This window comes from Prinia subflava, chromosome 19 (genome assembly GCF_021018805.1).
Source record: "Prinia subflava isolate CZ2003 ecotype Zambia chromosome 19, Cam_Psub_1.2, whole genome shotgun sequence".
In the NCBI taxonomy this organism is placed as follows: Eukaryota; Metazoa; Chordata; class Aves; order Passeriformes; family Cisticolidae; genus Prinia; species Prinia subflava.
This window is the reverse complement of record NC_086265.1, coordinates 2,257,571-2,275,703: the sequence shown is the minus strand read 5'-3', so window position 1 is coordinate 2,275,703 and position 18,133 is coordinate 2,257,571. Positions and strand designations below refer to the sequence as shown.

The 18,133-nt window shown below is 46.7% G+C and overlaps 2 protein-coding genes across 4 annotated transcripts; one reads left to right on the top strand and one right to left on the bottom strand.

Moving 5' to 3' along the window:
* Positions 1–28: 28 nt before the first annotated feature.
* MTRFR (mitochondrial translation release factor in rescue) lies at positions 29–3,369 on the top strand. Of its 3 annotated transcripts, none has more exons than XM_063415915.1 (4): positions 29–158; positions 1,082–1,392; positions 2,055–2,297; positions 3,237–3,369. In XM_063415915.1, exons 2-3 carry the CDS (start codon positions 1,117–1,119, stop codon positions 2,265–2,267), a joined length of 489 nt encoding a protein of 162 aa, XP_063271985.1. In that variant the 5' UTR covers positions 29–158; positions 1,082–1,116; the 3' UTR covers positions 2,268–2,297; positions 3,237–3,369. The 3 variants fall into 3 exon arrangements, with proteins under 3 accessions (XP_063271985.1, XP_063271983.1, XP_063271984.1); XM_063415913.1 differs by having other exon boundaries at positions 3,183–3,340; XM_063415914.1 differs by lacking the exon at positions 29–158 and adding an exon at positions 309–329 and having other exon boundaries at positions 3,183–3,340.
* Positions 3,370–3,485: 116 nt separating this feature from the next.
* Positions 3,486–18,112, bottom strand: CDK2AP1 (cyclin dependent kinase 2 associated protein 1). Its single transcript, XM_063415912.1, has 4 exons — positions 17,770–18,112; positions 7,857–7,963; positions 7,048–7,174; positions 3,486–4,329 (listed from the first exon to the last, which is right to left on the bottom strand). The coding sequence occupies exons 1-4, from the start codon at positions 17,975–17,977 to the stop codon at positions 4,262–4,264; spliced, it is 510 nt and encodes a 169-aa protein (XP_063271982.1). The 5' UTR covers positions 17,978–18,112; the 3' UTR covers positions 3,486–4,261.
* Positions 18,113–18,133: the final 21 nt, after the last annotated feature.

Sequence of the window (18,133 nt, the reverse complement as noted above, 5' to 3'; positions counted from 1 at the left end):
GGCGCGCGCCGCCGCGCCGCTCCCGGAGAGAGCCGATTGGAGGGCGAGCGCAATCCCCGCCCTCCTGAGCAGCGATTGGCTGTCTCACCTGCCAATCAGCCCGACAGCACCGCCTCCCTCAGAGCGCGCGCATGCGCGGTGCGGGAGGACCGGCGGAGGTGAGCGGGGCTGGAGCGGTCGGGCCGGGGGCCGGGGGCCGGGCCCGGGGCTCGGTTCTCTGTTCTTGGCTTCCCCCGGGCCCGATTCTCGGAATAGGCTCAGAGGGATCGTGATTTTTTTTTAACCTTATAAAGAGCTTTCAGTTCTGGCTTCAAAACGGGCTTCTGTAGGTGGGTAGAGCTGCATGAAGCCTGTTAAAGGCTCGTTCAGAACTAGCCAGAAGTGCTGCTCGTTTTTCTGCATGTATTCTTCATTTTAAATGTTACTGTCTTCTGTAGCGGCTGCCAAGAAAATTTTCTTTTAATTATTTTTGAATTTCAACAGTTTTGTTCAAATTTTCGGTTTACTGCCAAGTGGCACTTCTTCACACACTGAATTATTTTCTCCTAAGTCAAATAAAGTATTTCAGTCATAACAGCACGTACTGTTTTAATTGCTTACTTAATGCCTTGCTGAAGACTGACTTGACAGGAGCTGACATTCCTCATTATCCATGAGGAAAATGCACACTTCCAGGCACACCTTTGTGCCTTTGTTAATAATCTTGTTAATACCTTAAGCTGGGAAAAATCAGGTTCCCAGTAAGACTGAATAGATCAGACTGCAAGACTGAAATAACCTCTTTTCCCTCCGTTGTTTTGGGTTTTTATTTTCATATGTTTATTCCCTGTGTTGGTAGGAGTATTCTTTTATTTACTGTTTTCCAGATCCCTTTCAAAATATTTTAAGAAACCTAACTACATTGAGAACCAAAATTCTATTCAGCGTGGCAAATATTTCAAGGCAAATGCCTGGGAAACCAGTCCAGATAACCTTGAAAATAAATGTGAATATTGAAATGCTGCTCAATATGTGCAGCTACAGTAGCTCACCTTAAAACAAGGATTTTCCTGGTAAACTCCTCTCTCCCATTCTGTTCCAGGTTTTGTTCCAGAGAAGCTGTGTCCTCGTTCCTGTATGAATGTTCCAAGTTTATTTCATTTTGCGTTCTTACTGAGAGGGGTGCAAACACCATCATGGACACGGTGGATTTTGAGGAAGCAGCAGCTCTCTCTGCCCAGCCTCCCCTTGCTCCAGGCAGCAAGAAAAAGGAACTCTCTGGATCTCCTTGAACTGAGGGAGGCAGAATTAGAAGAACAGTTTGTAAGAGGTGATGGTCCAGGAGGTCAAGCCACAAATAAGACAAACAACTGTGTTGTCCTGAAGCATATTCCATCTGGGATTGTAGTGAAGGTAGTGGTGTTTTATTCTGAGTCACTAATTGCATCGGGACTTCCAAGTCTCCTTTCAGAATAAAGAATAATCACAGTGCACATGGCATAGAGGAAAAGTTTATATGTGTATATAGTAAAGAATCTCAGCAAGAAGCAGTCAGCAGATAAATAAACCTGGGGTCAGAGCTGCTTCTCCTGGCTTTGCCATCCAGTTAGTTTTGTAGTTTTCAATTAAATGAATCTTCATTGTAGCTGCTGTCACATTCCTGTCCCTCCTGTGAGTTAGAATCTCTTCCTTAGCAAGTTGGTCACACTCCCTCTGCAGATCCTTTTTAAAGCATTTCTCTTACCTACTTCTCGTGGATTAATACCTTGAAATTAATCTTTGCTTCCTGTCACGAGGGGAAGACACAGTTAATTTAAACTCAAGCAGCTTTCCAAGTTAAGATGGGAAGCATTAAAGATTAATTCAAAAGCCAGTCTGATGAGTTACAGTAGCAAATAGTTATTAAAATATATCATCAGGATTTAATTTGCAGATGTTGTTGGTGGGAGGATGCTCTTGGCTTGGAGAGGAGGGGATTCTCTTTACTGTAACTGTAGGAATATACAGACTGAAGGGGAAAGCTGAAGAATAAGCAGGTTAAAGTTTCAGTAAAAATGTCTTTTGTATTTCTTCAGTGTCATCAAACAAGATCAGTGGAGAAGAACCGAAAGATTGCCAGAGAAATCCTGCAGGAAAAAGTTGACCTTTTCTACAAAGGTGAAGACAGTGATGTTTTTAAAGAGAAGAAAGCATCAGAGAAGCAAAAGCAGGAGAAAAAAAGAAGAGCAAAGGAAAACCTAGAAAGGAAAAAGCTTTTTAAAAAGATGCAACAATTGGATAAGGAATAAACATGTGAAATACTGACTTGCCCTAGCAGGGTAAGAGAATTGTTTCTCATTAGACCCAAGCAGTTTTCCAGCTAACAAATGATGCAGAGTTTCATAAGCACAGCTGAACCCCCAGTGCTGACCTGCTGTTCCTGTAAAGCTGAGGAGATAAAAGCACTCATGTACTCCTGCTTCTCCCTGCCATCATCTCATTAATCACATTTAGCAATCAGTTTTTCTGCCAAGTTCAGGAGATAAAGGAATCCTTGTTAAAGAGGAGCTATAAGCTTTTCACCATTGTTAGCACAGAGCAAAAAAATCAATAGATTTCCTTCTGTGCAGATGGCAGCTTGGGCTGCTTGGTGGGAGCTCCAGCACAGGAGAGCAGCACTGAAAGGTTCTCACTTCCCATCCATACTCAGGCAGTGCCTTCAGTGACAGAAATCCTCTACAAACTCAGGTTTGGGTACTGGTTGTGATGGTGTGAACTGAGCTGCTGATGGAGCAGACACCAGTCACTGGCTCAGAGCTGGCAGCTGAACAAATGCTCTGTCCTGCTCAGCTCTGGATAAAGTTTATAACCAGCAGCTTTTCAGACCCTACCTGGGGTGGAGCTGAGCACTGGGGCACAGGGAGGGCCCTCCTGCAGGTGAGGGGTGATCACTCACAGCCCTTCAGTTCAGGGATAAAACTGAGTTATTACAGATAAAAAATGACCTGTGTTGGAAGGTGCAGCTCATCCAAGCTGTGAATTAATTAATTAGAGTTGTTTATTATGTTTATGCTGTGCTGCAGTTCAGCTCAGCCATGCTGGTACCCTCACTCATTTTGAGAGTTTCCCGTTTTATAAGAATAAATGCAGCTGCGTTTCCTTTGTCACCATTGCTCTGAAGCCACTCCTGAAGTACATTTTTCCTGGTTTTATCCTGTTAACAGCTCCAGCAGCTTAACCAGAATTTCTCTTTCGTTTTTGGACATCACCCTCACCAGCTGCCATCACGTTTTGGCCTTCAACAAAGACCCAAAGCCAGAGTGTGAATTTTGAAGGCAGCAGAAGACTTCCAAAACTTCACCACCTTGTGCCTGTGCCATGGATGGAGTGTCCCAGCAATCTGCAGTCCCCTTCCCTTGTCCTTTCCTAAACTCCTGCATGAAGGTTAAATTTTTATCTGTTAACACATCTTGTTCCTGCAGTATGAATCTGATTAAAGTGACTGTACAAAGTTTTAATACAAACTGTTAATGAAAATAAGCTTTATTACGTCAAGTAATAAATACATACAAAGATGCAAATAACAGTTTTAGTAATTTATCCAGAATGTTCCTTTTTCTTTTTTTTTTTCTTGCAAACTTTAAACTGAAATCTCCAGCCTTAATGTAGAAATTAGCTTTCCAGGACCTTGTTATTATTTAATAGGTTTCCCTATTTTCCATATAGCTCATGCACTTTAAGTGGACTTCAAAGCACTAACAGTCATGCAAATGTTTATGCAAAATGAACAAAAAAAGGAAAAATAAGAGAAAGGGAAGGTTATTTCTAAGCAGGGTCTATGCTGTATGACAAATTGTGACTTAGCAGACTACTAGGTACAGCATGCTATTCTGCATTTATTAAAAAAATCCTTAGAGCTTATGTCAAACTTTGAAAGATTGACGTTTTGGGGATAAGTGAACATAGTCAAAGGAAAGAAAAAAACAGAATGAGGCTGTGGCTGGATAAGAAGAGAACTGAAATATAGCCTGGGAGAGAAAGAGCATTCCTCTGCATGCACTTCAGTTTCCATGTTTCAGAAACATTTTAGGGAGTTTTAACGTCTTTAGAAAATGCAAACCCTCAGTAAGTTGAAAAAATCCTTGGTTTTTTTTCATTCTTAACTGTACATTTTTGCAAGGGCACAAAACAAGAACGGTAAAACATTCAAAATAAAGGAGTTTGAACGTTTCAAGAGTCAAAAAGGACAAGTGTTACTTTTTCTTCGTGGAGAGATGGAAAACCTTGCAGCTGGAGCACTGGGCTAGGATCTTGCATTTCGTTCCGTCTCGGCCAGGCATTCCCGAACTAATCCTCGAGCGTGGATAATTCCTGCAAAAGAATTGGAGGTGTTTTAAATCATCCCATTCAGGCCACCCTCGCAGTGACAGTCCACAGAAAGGTTTATGAATTTCTGTCCCCAGTTGCCAAGGCTACCACAGAAAGCCTCAGCCAAGGGGGACAGCCCTCGCTTCCCAAACATCAGCTGCCACCAAAAACAAGTCTGCCTCCCCAAACTTGCATTAGAAATTGAAAAGGGACTAAACCAGGAATCAAAACACACTGAAATTTATAAGTCTGCAGCAGCAGGTAGGTCTTAATGTGTAGTGTGGGCCTCCTTAAAATCAAAGATTTAAGGGGGAAAAAAAATCTTACCTACCTGTAAGTTATTTGCTAGTGGAGTGAAACAAATTACAAAGTTATTTGGGGAGTCATTTTAGCAAGCTCTTAATGCCTTGGGATAATTCTTCTCTGGGAGGATGCAGCAAAATCCAAGCCACCATAACACTGTTCAAAGACAAGTTGTGTCTCTCATGTAAAAATAAAAGATTTTTTTTTTTTAATGGTGTGTGCAGAGAGTTACCTCCTAACACTGGCTCAGCTCCCAGAGTAAATCATCACCACTTTACATGCTGCCGTGTCTACTCTCATCTGACAGACATAATGTGGAATTTTCCACTACAAGCCCTGTTGCCTTGAGTTCCAGCAATCTGGACCTTGGTTCATAATCCTGGAACTAAATGTAGACTCTGCTGGAAGAACAGAGCTTGAGATAGATGTTAAAATGAGAGCTGGACAGATTCTTCTGCAACAAATGTTTGTATTTTGCTGGCTAGGCAAGACAGAAGGTGATTTCTCTGCTCAATCATGCCCCTTAACAAGGTGGGGAAAGGGCAGTGAGGCAAGAGTTGGGGGTTAATCTCTGGAGATAATGGCTCCTGTTTCTAGCAGGCTGCTAGCCCAGGTCACAGAGCAGCCTGCTGACCTGGGAGGACTCGATGAGGCTTTGGAGAGGGTTAAAGTGCCAGGGCCGAGGAAAGCTGCAGCTGTGGGATGCAGAAACACGAACACAAAGCAGCGTGTTAGACCTGGATCTGGTGGCAGGATGCCCAGTTCATGCAGCAGAACTACTCTGAATAATGTAGAACACTGGGAATTTGGCCAGTTTTAGAGGTCGGTAGCCTCTGTGCTCAGGAGCAGGCAGAGCTGGGGACAGGGACTTTATTCAGGGATAACCTCCGTGGCCATGGAGGCAGCAGTCACATGGTTACCCTCAATAATTTCTGCTCTCACACTTGCACATGCTCCTTCAGCCACCAGGCTCCCAAAATGGAAAGAGAGGTACCTTTGTGACCAAAAGATGGCAGCAAAAAGTATTTATTTAGGATTTTGTGCAACACTGGCAAGTCACAGTGGCAGCATTGTATCTTAAAGCTACACGTTGTTGCAAGAGGCAGCAAAGCAACTTTCTCCTCCCTGAACAAAACCATCCAGCCCAGAGAATGTCTGCATCTCTCCCAGTCTCTCTCAAGCTGTCCCCATTAGCCTGTTGCCATTCATGATCTATTAATTCTGACTCAGGCAATGCAATAAAGAGAGACTCCAGCAACATTGATTTTCGCTGGGCCAGATTCCACTTACCACTCATCAGCAGACTTTATTGCATCCTTTCCCAGAACACCTACTAGTCATTTCATTGCATGTCATGGCAGATATATTACTCTTCCATAATGGTTGAGCCTTAAATAAAGCTTTGTAGTCTTGGGTGAGTGTAAGGGGGATTTGCAAGGTGCTGAAGTTAGTCTGTTACAACAACATTCCCATTCCTGGTTTGAATGCATGAGCCAATCTCAGCACAAGGACCACGGGAAGGGAGGAAAAAGTAACCATGTCCTGCTAGAGAAGGAGAGCACTGCCAGTACAACTGTTGTCTGTGGCCTTTCAGGGTCATTTCAGGAGCTGGAGCACTGGAATGTGCCACTGCTCCTTCAGAAATATCCCTGCACGTCCCCTGCAGAGGACAATGTCAGGCTGATGTCAGCGGTGGGGCATGCAGGGGTTTCTTTTACACTGCAAGGAAAGGGTGTTCATTACTCCTTTTAGCTGACAAAGCAAAGCTGGACAGACTCACCAGCCAGCCCTAAAAGCTGCTCTGTCCCTTAGGAGTGGATTTTAATGCCAGGCACTTGACAGGAGGGAGCCTAAGCAGCTCCACTCTCCTCTCCAGAGTTCTGTTCATGTTTGACATCTCAGCCTGAACAGCCTTCCCTAACACCTTTTTGGGTTTGGTGGGGTTTTCTGTAGCTCTTTTCTCCACCAGCCTCAGTGAGAACTACCACAGTGTTGTGTTTCTTTAGGCAAAATGCACCTCAGTGCAGATTCCTGGCCCAAGCAGGTGGGAGAGGTGTGTGAGATGTAAACAATGCTCGGCTGTGGATTTTTGGGGAGTGGGGAGAAAAGGGAATTGAAAGGGCAAGCAAATCACCAGGAGCCTGAAAGAATGTATCCATGAGAGGTGCTGCAATAAGGTTGGAATTATTACCTGAAACTCCTTTTATGCACATGAGACACATTTTGTCATTGTTATCTATCCAATGCTGCTTGGACAGAGCATCCCAAGGTTTCAGTTGCTGGTTAATGCTCCCACTGTCAAGAGGAGCTCAAGTTGTCTCTTTTCAAAGGAAACAATTGTCATTAAGCTGTATACTAATAGTCAGTGCACAAAGTGGATAGGAAGCAATTATTTTTTAAAATAAGTTTAAAAGTTACCTCTTTTTAGCCTCTCCATCGCACTTTTACTCCCAGCATATGTAGGTCTAATCTCTTTTCCTAATTCTTCTATGATAGCTAGAAGTTCTGCATATTTGCTCTGTGGTACTTGACTGCTGCTGGTGCCCTGTAGTTGAAAGTACATTAATTTCAGTCAAATACTGTAGAAACAAAACAATTACAACAAACAGCAAGTGGAAGGCCAGAAACAACCCTGTAAGTCACTTTTTAAATGAACAAAATTTCAGTATTATTACATAAACGTGATTTTTTTTTTATTGCTGCTACAGTTGGACACAATGTTATGTGCCCTTCAAAAACTGGGATCAACTGTGAAGATGCAGCTGCAAGCCTTGGACTTGGGGTGAAGCAGAAGTTAAATAGTCCTGCAAAACCAGCAAACTGGGAACTGCTTATTTAACCCTGTTTCTGGTTTTTCAGTGTTTCAGTGTATATTTTGTGGAGTGGTTAGCCAGGTAGGGAGACCAAGAAGATGAAACTATACAGAAATATTGTGTTTTTAACAAATAACTTTAAAATATGTAAGTGCCCTTACAGAACAGAGTTCAAGACATTTCTCTGTGACTCAGACAGGATGGGACTCACAGTTAATTAGGAACCAACCTCACTCAGCACTCAGCTTAGCCTAATTTGATCCCCAGACATGTGCGAGGAAGCAGTCTGCCATTTGGGTTTGATTTCAGACCTTGGTGGGAGGGAGGAACACCTCAGATTACAGGCCACAGTCCCTGCTACTGTGCAGCCGTGGGCTCAGTGATCTGATGAAAGGAAAAGAAGCAGAGCTGTACCTGCATCCCTTGTGTGTAGCCTAGGGATGGGGGGCCGTAGTCGTTTATGAGCTGTCGGTATTGTGCCGATGTTGCCATACTTGTGGAGGGAGAGTGAACACTCCCAGCTGCAGAGAGAAAAGAGAGAAAAAAAAAACCACCAAAAAACTGTTATTATCTAAAGATTAATTAGTCTGTTACATTGGGACACATTTTAATCACTTGTTCTTAAAGCTGTGACCTCTCACCCTTGGCTAAGATCACTAATGACATTTCTGAGCATCACTGCTAGCAAGAGAATGGCTGAATTAATGCTTCTCTCATGTTTGATGAACACTTGGAAATAGCACAGCCTGCAGCATTATCAGTGCAAATTGTTTGCCTAAAAGTGAAGCAGAGTGTAGCATGACAGGTTGCTCTGCCTAGACAAACTGTAAGTATTAAGGAGCCCTATTTTTGCATGTATACATTCCACACAGATGAGTCTAATGTGCTGTGCTATTTTTACTTTTTCAGTGCAAGTTATCTGAAAGTAATTTTGCAACTCAAAGTGTCATCACATGGTCAAAGCAAGTTACCCTCAGTACTATTTTCAGCCAATGCCAAAACTATTCCTAGGGAACAGCCGAGGTACATCAGATCTGCTGCTCATTGTGTGACATGGGAGGCAAAGAGTGCTACCATTATTCCTCTTTGTGTGATATCAAACATTTTTTAGCCAGTCAAATTGTGCTGTATAAGTAGATCAAAGGGAAAATAACATCAGTTTGTGTTATGGTTACTTTTTCTAAAGTTATAAAAGATTATATTCACATCTAATGAGTTTTGAGTCAGTTACGAGCTCCAGGAACAGACTCCAATGTCATCACTGACAAGCTGCTCTAGAAATGAGCAATCAAAACATTTCTCCCCCTCGTCCCATAATGATAGGGATTTAGGTTTGAGAAACAACTGTTGGATTATATTTTTTAAGGGGCTTAATTATACTGCCCACTTCACAACTGTGCTAAAAAACCTGCTGATAATGCACTTGGGAACAAGGGAGCATCACACCACTGAACTTCTTCACCCTTGCAGCTCAAGTGCCCTTGCACCCATGGATGCTGCTGTCTTTGCCTGTAGGCACAGACACAGACTGCCTGCTGTCTGGAAATATCTCCCCCCTCACAAACTCCTTTGCTGAAAATTCCCAACTGTCTTTCATATGAGGAACAGATCTCATTTACCAACCTTCATTTAAATCTAAATTAAACTGATGCTAAAAGTCACTGGGGCTCAGAACTACGTAAATCTCTAGCTTTGTTTTAAAGTTGCAAATTATTTCGTTCCTATTTTCCCCTCTCTACAAAAAGAAAGGGCCAGCAGTTACTCTGTAAAAAGCTCTGTTGAACACAGTGGAACACTCTTGTCCTCAGATGGGAAATCTCTTTCCACTTCACAGTTATCACAGGATATCATTCATTACGAGAAGAGAACATGTTCTTAATTTTTGCAAGTTAACCAGATATGAAATCCCAAAAAGGCAAATTGGGCTGGTCACTAGGTCACCTTAAAAAAAAAAAACAAGGTGTCTCTTTGTCTTTAAATCTTATGTCATTACAACCTGCATCTTCATCACTGACGTTTCACGTGGAGCTAATTTTGCTTAAGCGTAGTAAACCCCCCCACCAAAAAAACCTCACACCCATAGAGTAGGGCACTGTAGGAGCAGCACAGTTGTCAGCTACTCTCTCAATTAGTTCTTCACATTATCAGGTCAAAATACATGCACAAGTGTAAGATTTCTCTAAGTGAAACTCAGTATTTCAAGTCCACATGACTGAATTTCAACAATTACTAAACATGACACAACAGCAAACCGCATCTTTTTTCCAAGGACTTCAAAATGCTTCAAAAACATTAACGAGCCCCTTGTGCTGCAAGGTAAGAAGGTTTAATTACCTCAGTTAAGCAGAGAAAGGCTTAAGTGATTTTTCCTCACGTACAATAAAACAAAAGGCCCATCCTGCAAAGACTTGTCTCTGAACTGTTGTTGCAAGCAGTCACATAGAGGAGCTGGGAGCTTCAAACTGGATGTGAATAGAGAATCCTGCTCTATCCACTGAGCAAAACTGAGCTGCAAAACTTAGAGCAACTTATTGATGGGTTGATGATAACATATTGGTTAAGGATATCAGGATATCAGGAAAGGGTGGGCACTGGAACAGCTCCCCAAGGAAGCAGTCACAGCACCAAGCCAGAGCTCAGGGAGCATTGGATAACGCTCTCAGGCACACGCTGTGAGTCTCAGTGTCCTGAGTGCTGGACACGATGATTCTGACGGGTCCCTTCCACCCCAGCACACTCTGTGATATCACAGCACATCCAATTCAGCGATGGTTTCACATTCTGTTCATTAAGCGATGCCACACACTCGCTCCGCAGGCGATCACACAGCGGGGCACGTCTGGAGAGCAGACACAAACTCTCCTAGAAGAAACGTGAGGAGTTGGGGATCCGCACCCAGCCGAGAAAAGTCCCACAGAGGTGGGAACAGCACGGGAGCCTGACCCCAGCCGTGAGTGGGTGACAGCGGGGGACAAAAGCGAGGGGGGCCCGGAGGAGGCGGTGGCGGTGGCGGTGCGGCCGGGGCGCTGCAGGAGCGCGCTGCAGACACTAGAGGCCATCGCTGAGAGCGCCGGGCCCTGCCAAGTGACAGAGCGTGGTAACCATGGTGAGTTTACCCGTTTCTTTGCAGTCTGCATCAAAAATGTAATAAGACATAATGCCATGCGCCGACCACTTTATCAGCAGCAGCAGCAGGCCCGGAGAACAAAGGAAGGGATTTGGCTTGGCCGCGGTACCAGCCTGCACACATCCGTGTCAGAAGTTGTGCCAGTCAAACTCAGCTGGAGGCAGGGGGGAGGAAAAGAAAAATCCTTGGTTTCACCTCAATTTTAAATGATGCGATCATGAAAATGAAATTAATTGGGGAGGGGGGAGTGGTGGTATTATTATTTCACAGGGCAACAAACCTTGAGCTTTTTGACCTATCACTTGGCATGGTAATCTCAAGGAGAAGCCTTGGGTCTTGGACGACTATTACTCAATTAACCCAAAATTCATCTGCATGTCTGAACAGCCTGTGTATCTCGGATTAAAAAAAAAATCACCAGATATTGCTATTATAGTTAGAAATTAGGCCAGGAAGTCTCACAGTCAATACCCAGTCAAAAATCGGTGTGATGATTAGGTATTCACTAGAGAAAAAAAAGGAGGGGGGATCTAAATTGAGGCTTGCTCTCTCTAACGTTAAAATGACAATGGAGACAGTTTAGAACTGACAGAATGGAAAAGGGAGTGTGCTTGGTACTGAATTTCAGTGGCACCGTGTATCACATCCCAAATTGTCTTAGTGCTTGCTGTTGTTTAAAACCTAAATTAATACGCACACTTTCCTCCCTTCACTTTCCCAATTAAATGTACACAAAACCTCGTAGATCCCCACTTATTCTAGTGCAAACAATGTCTTTTATTCCTGTATTCAAGCAGAAAACTGCCACAAGCATTTTCCCCCACAAAAATATAGTGATTTCCTTGTTAATTAATATTAATCTTTATTAATTATGGGGGGTACAGCAAACAGAAATGAGATTTTGATATCAAAATCTCTTCCTTCCAGCAGTCTCTCTCAGCCCAAATTAACACCCTGAGAGACAAAGGATCTCAAATCAATCTTTGTTTGCCTAAACTCCTGCTGACCAGGAACCTTCTCATTAATTCTTGATAGGTTTGTGGGGATCCCTTCAGCTCCAAGCCTGAGCAGTGATGACCAATTTTCTGCTTTGAGTATTAATTCCTAATTCTAAGACTGCTGCTTGCTGGAAAAATAACTGGGAATGCAGATTGCTGAGTGAGAACCCTGAAGGAAGCAGCACTGGGGTCCACTCACCTGATCCACTTTGGCAGATTTTCAGCTACCCCCCATTCCACAGGCAGCGGAGGAAAGCCAGGAGCAGTCACACAACTCAGTTACTTGTGTAGGACTGACTTAGACAAACCAAGGGCCAAACCCACTGGATATGTGTTTCCCAATCCCACTGGATATGTGTTTTCCAAATCCACTAGATATGTGTTTCCCAATCCCACTGGATATGTGTTTCCCAAACCACTGGATATGTGTTTCTCTACTGCCCTGTATTTTGTAAGGTCCTATAAAACCACAGAGGCAAACCCCTGCTATTTTACAGACTCTTTCCACCCATGAGAGCCATGTAAGAAGCGATACCTGCAGCCTGGACTTTGTCCAAGGTACGGGGTGCAGGCTGTGGAATCTCAACACTTCTCCCTCTGTCTCACAGACCCTTCAAGCTGTGGCTGCTTGAAACATCAAGGCTGTTGCCATTTCAGTGGCTCGTGGTCACCACCTCCCCAGAGCCCAGTGCTGCCCAGTACTGCCTCTGCCACACCAGAGTCCTGACCATATGGAGCACCAGACAACAAGGCTGGAACTGTGAGGATGTAAATTCTTCTCTCCTAAACTGGGCAACTTTGCCAGAAAACACATGAGAACTGCTCCTGAAGCTGCTTTGCCAACACGCACCATGAGGAATCCTGGAGCACCAGGGGAGAGGTAACAGCTTCACCCAGCACAGCTATTCCTGCAGCGAGTAGCTGAGCACAGCTGTAGTGCTTTGGCTGACTACAAGAATATTTTACTCCTTAGCCCTCTACACACTTTGATATGAGTTCAACAAGAACTCCTTGCCATCCATGGGACACCACACACATGTCTACACAAGTAGATGCATTGCACAGCCAAGCCACACACTGAATTCTAACAGCAGTTGCCAACCAGAGCTCAAACTGGGCCCCCATTCCCCCCCAACCTTCCTATAAATTTTTACATTTAGAATAATGGACCCTGTTCTCGTTTGCACAAACCATTCCTTATAGCACTGGCTGTGAAAATTGTATTTTCACTCACTATTTCTCCCTTGAACAGCCCTTGTGGAAGGAACAGACCTTTCTTTGAATAAAACTATTTCCTTTAAAAAAAACGCAGTGCACAGACACATAAATATGTTCTCAAGAACTAGGACATTCTTTATCCTAACAGCCAGAGGCCTTGCTCTTTTGATCTGTCACACTCTGGGCCTTTCCTCTACTACTCTCAGGCTGTTTAATCTTTCCATGTGGATAACGGTCATGGTTTATGTCTCCTCTTCCTACCCTCCTGTCTCTTTTTTTATCAGAAAAACAAAAGCCAGTCCCTTGACTCCCCACCATTCTTCTTTTCTTGCTTAAGCTATTCCTACACTACCAAGTTATTTGGCACCACAAGGAACAGATCAAGAGATGAAAGCATTTGGAGTGTACACCACACGTAGTTGGCCTGAGGGGATATGACTGAAGGTTAGATTTTAGTCTGGTCCCCCAGACCAGGGGAGTATGGCTTAAAGCTGTGCCATCTTTGGTTTGGATCCTTGTGCTCCCATTGCAAGGGATGGAGGATCCACGTTGCACAACTGCAGCAGAGTTTCTGGGCCACTTTTATCCAGAAGGAATCCAGTGAGCACAAACCCAAACCGCTCTGCAGCAAAACCAAGGCGCTGGGTGGGGACCCTGCGGAGATTCGCTGACTGTGGAAACCACATCACTGCTCTCAAGCAAAACACTCAGCTAGGCAAAGCCCAAAATGCCCATTTTCTAAATGCCCAAACAAGTCCACTTCAAAATTGCTAATTCTGAAACATGTATGAGCTTCTTTTTACATCATACTTAACTTCACACGGCCTTCAAGAGATCAGGGATCCAGCAAATTTCAGCCAGAACTGGAGAGGGGAGCATATTTCCTAGAAATTATCCCCCCTGCTAAGGCACAAACACTTTGCTCTCTGTTCTGCCTACAAAGAGTATTCTTTCCAGTACTCCCACTCCAAAAACAACCTCTCAATATGGTCAACAATATCAAACAGAAGCTGTCTCTGTAAAGGGCGACAAGCAAGCCATGTGCTCGAGCAAGTCTGCACTGCAGTGCTGAGAACATAAGGGCCAGCCTCGTGTGCTGGTATCATTCCTCAGGACTGAATGGAACTGGTCTCTCCAGTTGCCAGCTACAGCGCCACACGGGGAAATTGTTTTCATTTCTCTCTCCCAGTGAGAATTTGCACTTTTAACAAGGAACCTGTGGTTGCTGTGAGGTGCACTGAGAGTCCCTTTGGTCCTCAGCTGCAGCAGCACTTGTTGTACAGGCCACCACTTGTTCGTGTGGACCTGAGACACAGCTCCTTTCCTTGTCTCTGTCAGCTGGAATCGGTGTTTCCAGACACTACAGATGACAGTTTTTAAGCTTTGTTACACAAACAGGATTTCGTCTCAAAATCTGACATTTCTGCAAGGATGAGAATGAAAGTAAAGGAAAATCCCAAGCTGTTTCTGCTAGCTTCTGTATCTTGAAATGCATTTTCTCTGACCTGTGCTTAGTCTAAACAAAATAGGAATGCTGGTGAATATCCACTGAGCCAGAAAATACATGAAAACATGGTGAAAAACAAACTACAGACCCAGTCACAGCTGGTGTAAGTGTCTAGTTCAGCTTAAGTCAATGGAGATGCTCTACTTCACCTCAGCTCAGCAGCTGGTCCCTTACGGAGAAATAGTCAAACAATATGAAACACAAGACAGATGAGGAGGAAACAGCACTTCCCAGGAATCAGTAGGACAAGCAAGAGAAGAGAAACAAATCAAAACATCGTCGTTAGAAAAAGTAACAGAGGTTCCCCTGGGACACCACAGGGTCAGGTGAGGCTGGGAAGGTAAAGCCACTGCAGCTCCCTAATAGATCCCCCTTTTTACAGGCAGAGAAGGTGCTTGTGCAGGAGATTAAATGGGGCTCCCCAAGCACAGGCAGCTTGGAATTGAAAGTTTGGGGTACTACATGCAGGAACCCAATTCCCTGAGCACAGGCCCTCCAGCAAGGTGAGTTCAGACAAAATTTGGACAAAACGCTGCAAGCCCGATTGCAGCCACCCCGGGCCAAGTGTCAGCACTGACCTGGGCAAGAGGAACAGGCACTGGATTCTGCTGTGACAACACATTCTCCCTCCCTCATCCTGGTGTAAGGCAGAGGAGTCAGCACCCAGATGCTTCCAGCATCCTGAGTCACTTGTGGAGCAGCTGCATTTTCCTCACCCGCAGTCATCCCCAGATCTGCCAACAACCCACGGAGGTTTCCTCCCCGCGTTTCCTCCCCCACAGACAGCTCCTCTCCCTCTGGACTTCAGTCCGGGGTTGGATTCTCAAAACATGCTCCCGTGCAAGAACAGAGCCCAGGCACCCACCAACCACAACTGCCTCATCTCACTGATGTGCAGTTTAAGTATAATTTTGCAGAGTGGCTACTCTCAGCCTCAACTTGAGAGGAGTTTGCTCTGCAGCAAGGACACGGCTCCAAGAGCTGAGTCGACACTGCCTTCCCAAATACTCCTGCACCAGAAGCCCTGCACTGCAGGGAAGCAGCATTACCTCCCAGAGGAAAATCCCTGTGAGATCCACAGCTGCCCAGAGCCCTCCGTCGGCCGAGACCAAAATATTCAGCATTCATACAGAGAGGCTTCTGCAGGGCTGATTCCAGGCCAAAAGGGACAGATTTCCTGTTTTCCTCTCCTCTGCAGGACGGTGGGGGGAGCTGGGTGGGGGGGTCCTTCACCCCAGGTTTGGAAGCAAACCTAGGATTTATCCTCCTGGCTGGGGGGCATTTAATTCAGGCACAATAGAGGAGCAATCTCCTCCAAATCAGAATTAAGCTCCAGAAAGGAGGGGGCCATTTGCAGTCGTATCACTCTGAATGCGATATGTGCAACTGCAAGGACTGCTTTGTCTAAGTCCCTTGGCCTTAGGCCACGGTGCTGGCAATACCACTAGCTAGAGGAAGAGCTGGTGCGTGAGGATAATGGCAGAAGACAGGGAGGGAAGAGAGAGCCCATTTTGGATTCAGAGGAGGACGTTCTTTCATTGAAAAGATTCTGGGGGTGTTGAGGATGATCCGAACTCAGAAGAGAGGACAACTTAGACAAGAATAGTTCCAGCATGACAGCAAACTGCTGCTAACTTGCCGATACAAGGGGAAAAGGAGGGTGGCAGAGAAGGGGAAGATAAAACTGCGTGAAAGAATCTAAAGCCCTGCTCGCAGCCGGAGCGTTGGGAAGCACAGACACGGCAGCGAGAGGGCTGGAGACAGAAACTTCACCGCTCGGCTCGCATTGTGCGCGGCATGTCTGAGCCGGGATTTTGCAGTCCCTGCTCGCAGAGCAGCCAGACTCGGATCCCCTCCACTGCATGACCTAATCCCCACCCCTCACCCACCATCGCAAAATACCACCTTTGTTTTCCCTGCAATTTTACGGCTGTTCCGGAGAGCAAGGCACAGGTTCTCGTGGGAGCCGGCAAGAGAACGGTTTCCCTTGCTGGGCTTTGTTTTGTTTCTTTTTATTTTTTTTTTCCTCCGGTGACACTTCTGCTTTTTGTCAGAAATCCTCGGCACATCCCCTGCTCCCTGACCCCTCGGCAGAGCAGCACTCGAGCCCACGGTGCTCCCCACACACGACCCCGGCTCCCCGAGCCTTTGCACCCTCGCAGCCCCACCGAGCTCAGCTCCGCGCAGGATCGAGGTGGCACAGCCACCTCGGCTCATCCACCAGCTGGTGACGAGTCCTTGCAGTAAAATATGATTGCTGCTCTCCTGGCAGCTAGAATAGAGATGCATCCCGGAGATCCCTTTCGCTCCTCAGCCTCCCAGGATTACAACCACTAACGGTGCTGTAAAAATCACCCAGGCACATTTCCCTCCCTCCTAAACCCAACTCCAAAACTTTTTCTCAGGGGAAAAAAAAAATCAGCCCGATTTGTGGGCTGATGCCAGTCCTGCAGGCTGGGCTGCGGGGAATGGAAGACAGGAATACGATTTTTTGAAGTCAGAACCAACTTCTCCATTTTGGTGCTGTTTAATCGGAGCCGACCAGCACAGATTAGCGAGATCCCCTCCAAATATCCCACAGCGAAGCAATCGCTGCTGCGGCTTTGTTCAGGCTGCACCGATCCGCACACGGAGACCCGATGTGCAGCAGCACCGCAGCAGCGGCAAAAACCCCGCCGGCTGATGCCTTCGGAAATCGGGAGGAGAAAAACGGGGGAACGTAGTTTTTAAAATAAATAAATAAATTAAATAAAAAGGCAAAAAGTTAACGCTGTCAAGGAAACTTTTTAAGGAAGAAAGTTGGAAGGACTCCTGTACAAATCCAAGGATGAGGAGTGATTTTTAAACAGCAGTTTTTCAAGAAATAATGCAATCCCTGTGTGCCCCCCCACCATCCACCATCCCCAAAAAATCTCCAGCGAACGGAGAGGGGGAGAGCGCTCGGGATGCGGGGGAGACTCGGACGGGGGAGAGCGCTGACCGAGGGTCGCCCCGAGGCGCCGGCGCTGCCTCCACCGGCCGAGGTCCGGGGCTCCCCTCCGGCCCGCGGAGCGCGGCCCGGGGCGGCCCCGCCGCCGGAGGAGGCGTGAGGCGAGGCGAGGCGCGGGGCGAGCGGCCGCACTTGCGGCGTCCCGCCAGCAGCGGTCCTCGCTGAGGCGCCGCCGGAATATTCCTGATCCAGATCAATCAGCCGCCCCGGGGAGCCGAGCATGGAGGAAACCCGGCGGCCGGAGCCCCGGAGCGGCGGCGGCGGCGGCGCGGGGCCGGGCGGGCGCGGTGCCCGGCGCGGGGGCGGCGCGGAGCGGGGCCGGCGGCGCCGGCGGGCGGGCGGGCGGGCGCGGGTAATGGCGGCGCGGAGCCGCTGCCCCGCCATACCGGACTGGGCACAAACTCGAGTCCGGCGCTTCCCCCAGGTGCCGGTGCGGCACCCGCCGCTCGCCTCCCAAACTTGCCACCCAGTTGCCGCCGCGGACTTACCCGGGTTGAGGGGAGTCCCGGGGATGTGGGCGTTCAAGTTGGGCTTGTAAGACATTCCCAGAGACATGGCCAGCGGGAGGAGGAGAAGCGTCCTGAAATTCAGCGAAGCGTCTCCGTGTCTCCCAGACACTTTGGGTTGTTTACAGCAGTAGCAGCACCGGCAAATATGGCCGTCAGTTATATTGACACCCACAATGCAATATATCATCCATACATCATGAGGAGACGCGGATCCAAAAACTTTGGGGGAGAGCCGGCAGCCACCCGCCGCGGCCGCCCGGCGCCCCGCGCACGGCGGCGCGGAGGGCGGGGGCGCGGCGGGCGGGGGCGCGCCGGGGGTGCGCGGCCGTCCCCTCACAGACAA